At 34.4% G+C, this 5,427-nt stretch overlaps 1 protein-coding gene across 1 annotated transcript in view; it reads left to right on the top strand.

Moving 5' to 3' along the window:
* IPO11 (importin 11) overlaps positions 1-5,427 on the top strand; it is a 215,062-nt gene that overhangs the window by 53,504 nt on the left and 156,131 nt on the right. Inside the window, exon 7 of the mRNA XM_003782731.3 lies at positions 2,322-2,380. Within this exon, the coding sequence (XP_003782779.1) occupies positions 2,322-2,380 (59 nt within the window). The remainder of the gene's footprint in view (positions 1-2,321; positions 2,381-5,427) is intronic.

Genomic DNA, 5,427 nt, shown 5'->3' with positions numbered 1-5,427 from the left:
CCTGGCCATTTTTTGGTTGCAGCCATCATTGTTGTTTGGTGGGCCCGGGCTGGGGATTCGAACCCGCCGCCTTAGGTGTATGTGGCTGGCACCTTAGCCGACTGAGCCACAGGCGCCAAGCCTTATTTTTTAATTTAAATTTAAATTTTTAAATTTTTTTTATACAATTTGAGCACAAGCGCAATTTGTTACATGAATATAGTGTGTAGATAGAGGCCTTTAGTGTAACTATCACATTGTTCTCATTAAATAATTCTTCACCCCTACCCCCATCCGCCCTCTCATCCTTTTCAGTCTCCAGTGTTATTATTCTCTCCACGACTGTGCGTACACATTATTCAGCTCCTATTTATAAAGGGAACATGTGCTGTTTGACTTTCTGTGTCAGTTCTCAGACAGCCTCTGTTTCTCTCTTACTACAACTCATTTACATTTTTCTGTTTAGCATATAAGCTATTTTATTATGAGAATCCCACCATACCCTCTTGGGATTACCTTAATGCATCATTTACTTTATCCAGAGAGTGGATGCATGAACCTTAAATGCCTGTGGATTTTGGTAAAAACTGTGAACAAATGTGTGAATGATTTTAAAGGACTCTTGACAAATAAAATCCATTGTGCAGGGAAGTGAAGATGGTTTGTCAATATCCTTGAGGAAGAGATTAAAAGGCCTTGGACATCAATGTTACTCAGAATTATAGTAGAAAATTTGATGTAAGGTTATATATACAAAACTATGTATATAGTAGTAATTTTAATGATTAATTTCAGAAATTTTCAAGAGTAATTTTGGTAGGATTTTCTTGCCTTATTGATTTCAAAGACTAACTCTAGAAAAAAAGGATGTAGCTTTCTCTCTCTTAGTCTGCTTTAAGCTTTTCAGTATCTGTCCATCTCAAGGTTATAGATACACATTAGCTTTTTAAAAGTCATCTTGCCTTGGAAAATCTTGTTCTGTCCAGCCATAAATTTCTGTCCTGAAATGAAGAAATACTTAGGACTAGCAGTTTTGTTATGTGTAATCTCTATCAGAATTGAGACTTTTGTGCATTTGGTATGTTTTAGGCATTTATTATTTCATTCCACAAATATATAGGTACTTGACACTGAGGAAATAGATGTACTAAATAATCACACAAGTAATGTGGAATGATTCAGGGTCCATACAGTGCTGTGACGCTATTCTCAGAGAAGACTTCCCTGAGAAAGTGATCTTTGAGCCCATATCATAAGGGATAAATAGATGTTGACTGGGTGGTGAAAAGAGAGAAAAATGATCCTCCTGGGTGGTAATGTACAAGGTTCTGTGATGGAAAAGAGCACATCCAGAATAGGGGATTCAGTTTGAATTCTGTTTCCTACTGTGATGATGCAGTAACTTCTGAGTTGTCTATATAATTGGTTATATCAAACTGGAGGTCTTGTAGACAGTTACATTCTAAACATAATTTTAATACATGGCCTTTAGGCCTCTCCTCATGAACAGCATCTAAAGCAGTGGTTCTTAATCTGGGGGTTGAGACCACAGGAACTGTATTAAAGGGCTGCGACATTAGTAGGGTTGAGAACCACTCATCTAAAGGATGATTCTTTAGTAATATAGCTATAGCAGTGCTTATTTAATGAATTTACTTTAAATCCTGTCACTGATGCTATTGTCACTGTTGTTATTATTTTCACATATGTCATTGAATAACCCAGTAAAGTAGGATTTATTAACCACGTTTTACAGATAAGGAAAATGAGTTTGAGAAAAGATGCCTAAAGTAATACAGCTGTGTGCAGTGGAACAGGATTTAAATCTAGCTCTTCAAACCTGTCATCCTGCTTGTGTCTCTGTGTGCACTAGTTTGTCGATGCTACTCACAAAATGTCATACTTAAAATTGAGCTCTCTAGTCTACTTCAAATTTGGAAATAGAGGTTAACTTTTATGTCTCTTTTAAGAGATATTTTTTCCATTATATAACTTAAAACTAAATGAAATTTTTTGGTCTTGGTTGAGTCATCTTAAAGTTTAAGTACTAACAGTTTTTGTAAATTAAATCTTGCAATGTAGTTTTGGAAACATGAGTAGCTATAACCGAGTAGAGCACTACTTTTCTGAGTTAGAAAAATTAGGCTTTAGTACCATTTTTCTTACTAACTACCCAACCAAATGACCCAAGTTTACCTTTCTTTATGTATTATTGAATTAGCCAGATTATCCTTTAAGCTTGATTAGGTTTTGTGATTCTGATTCTTTATTATGATTGGGATTTTAGTTGGATAAAATATGAAGAAAATGCGGTGCAAGTAAAGCTTGCTTTTACTTTTCAGTGCTGCGTAAGTTAACTGTAAATGGATTTGTGGAACCTCATAAGAATATGGAAGTGATGGTAAGTGATAGAAGTAATTTATTTCTGACTTTGGGAAAGTGGCATTTTCCTGATGTTTAACAGCATTTTCTTATTGGGCACTAATTAAAACAGTTTTTTTATTAGGTGACCATCTCATTTTATCATTCTGTATATGTTATAGTGTACTTTTAGACTTGTGGTCTGTTTCTACTACATCAAAGTGGCTAGGCTTGGTGCCTGTGGCTCAAGCGGCTAAGGCGCCAGCCACATATACCTGAGCTGACAGGTTTAAATCCAGCCCAGACCTGCCAAACAACAATGACGACTGCAACCAAAAAATACTGGGCGTTGTGGCAAGTGCCTGTAGTCCCAGCTACTTGGGAGGCAGAGGAGAATTGTTTGAGCCCAGGAATTGGAGGTTGCTGTGAGCTGTGATGCGACGGCACTGTACCCAGGGTGATAGCTTGAGGCTCTGTCTCAAAAAAAAAAAAAAGTGGCTATTGTATGAAGGAGAGAAAGTAGGCCCAGTATATTCTTAAGATCCAATGGTACATTGAAAAATGCTAATTTAATTTTTTTTTTTTTTTTTTGAAGAGATGAGGTCATGCTATATTGCTGAGGCTAGTCTTGATCTCCTGGTCTCAAGATCCTCCTACTTTAGCCCCCCTAGTAGCTCGGATTACATGCACTTGCCACTGCTCCTGGATAATTTGTTCTTTACATGTTAGAGATGGGGCCTTGCTTTGTTACCCAGGCTGATCTCAAATTCCTGGCTTCAAGCCATTCTCTTTCCTCAGCCTTCTATTTGAATTTTAAAATAATCTCTTAATTTGAATGCCATTATGACATTATCAGGTGAATTATAGTTATTTATATTCTTGATATTTTATTTGCTTATTATGTATTTAAAGTGAATATATTTATTTCCTATGATTATAACATTAATGCATTTTTTTATACTCGATTAAAAATGATTAACAGAAAAAAAAATCCTGTTGATAATCCTGTCATAAGTTGTGATGTATATTCGTTGTTGGTATATAGCCATCTATTTTTTTTTTTGCAAAAATATGTACTTGTACGTTTTTCCCATAAACAAAATGGAATTTTAGTATCTTTATTTAGATCTTTGTTAGTTTTCACAGTGAGTTTTGCTCAGCTAGAACATTTCTTTCTCTGAGTTGCCTTTGAGGATGCACAGGAGTTGAAGAAAAATACATCTAATGGGATCTAGGGTGCTGTATTTGACCAGAGAGCCATTCTTCCTTTCTTTTCTTGCTTTCTTTTTTAGAAAATTATTTAGTGTACTTGTATATGGATAAGATTTGAAAAAAAAAATTTTTTTTTTTCTGAGACAGTCTTTCTCTGTTGGCCCAGGGTAGAGTACCGAGGCATTATAGTTTACAGCAACCTCAAACTCTTGTGTTCAAGTGATCCTCTTACCTTGGCCTCCCAAGTAGCTGGGACTACAGGTGTCTACCACAAAACACCTGGCTATTTTTAGAGATGGGGTCTCACTTTTTGCTCAATTTGGTCTTGACCTCTTGAGCTCAAGCAGTCCACTCACCTCAACCTCCCAGAGTGCTAGGATTATAGGCATGAGCCACTGCACCTGGCCCTTGAAAAAAATTTTAGTTGACATAGTAATTGTACATATTTATGGGGTATGTAGTAATGTTTAAATACATGTACAGTGATCAGATCAGGGTAATTAGCATATCTAATTTTGATTGAAATGATGATTTTGTTGTTAAAAGAGATTCATGCTTAATTTTTAAAAATTTAAAAAATATAGAAAAGGAGACATGGAATCAGAAAGTTATTAACAATCTTACTATGCAGAGATACTGCTAGTTAAATTTTATAAGATATCTTATGCATATTTTTCCAGATAGACTTTCTCTCTTCCTTGATTCTTTATAAATGGAATATTTCCATGCTGTTTCCTTACCTTTAAAAAAACCCAAACCACCCACAGTATATAGTAGATGTTTTCCTTGCATCACTTATATTGTTTTATCATGTATCTTTAAGTGCTTATATGATAACATCCATATGATTACCATTGGTAGACTGATTTTTTTTAAAAAATATAAGTAAGTATAGGATTCTTATAATTGCCTGTCCAATTTATTGATGGATATATAGGTTGTTTTCTTTTTTAATTGTTGGGAAAAGATACTGGAATGAACATTTGTGTACTGATATCATGTATTTTTCTAATGATCTGTCTAGGATAAATTCCTAGAAATAAGAATGTTAGGTTTAAGCATGTGCACATTTACAGTATTGATACATATTACCAAATTGCCAGAAAATATATAAAAAATCAACTTCAGTTTTTATACTGATATTTTAATTACCCTACCGCCAGAAAAGATTTTCCAGAAATTAATTATATAATTTCCTATCATTCTTTTACTAGAATGTAAATTCCATAAAGGCACAAACTTTGCTTCATTTATTGTTCATGCCAGAGCTTAGTATAGTCTTTTTTATAGTAAATGCTCAATAGTTACTTTTTGAATGAATGACTGACTAAAAGCAACTAAAAGCAACGTCAGAAGCCTCAGTAATTACATGTGATATTACTTTTGAGTATCATAAAATTATGTTAACTAAAATATGTTTATTATAATGAAAATGAATTGATTTGGGGTGGCGCCTGTGGCTCAAAGGAGTAGGGCCCTGGCCCCATATATTAGAGGTGGCAGGTTCAAACCTAGCCCCCGCCAAAAATTGCAAAAAAAAAAAGAAGATGAATTGATTTGAATTACATTTCTGTAAGGTAGAATGGTGGTTTTCAGTGGATGTAATCAATATTCTGTGAGCTTTTGGCTTTCCCTTGAGTCTTTTGTTTATAGAAATTATATGTCACCCTTGACTCAGACATAAATGCTTTATTGTAGTATAAGATATATTGACCAGTTGGAAAAAGGATACAATTTTAACAAATTAAGAACAACCTTTCAAGTAATATAAAGTTCTTAAAAGTAACACAGAACTTAAAAGATACTGAAGAAGCAATAATATAGGACAGTGGTGAGATTCTATGCTGTGGATTTCAATCTTGAGTTGGCCTTTTT

Source organism: Otolemur garnettii, unplaced genomic scaffold, assembly GCF_000181295.1.
Source record: "Otolemur garnettii isolate 467f Iridium unplaced genomic scaffold, OtoGar3 scaffold00005, whole genome shotgun sequence".
In the NCBI taxonomy this organism is placed as follows: domain Eukaryota; kingdom Metazoa; phylum Chordata; class Mammalia; order Primates; family Galagidae; genus Otolemur; species Otolemur garnettii.
The sequence above is the reverse complement of the archived record's forward strand: the minus strand, read 5'-3'. Positions and strand labels throughout refer to the sequence as shown.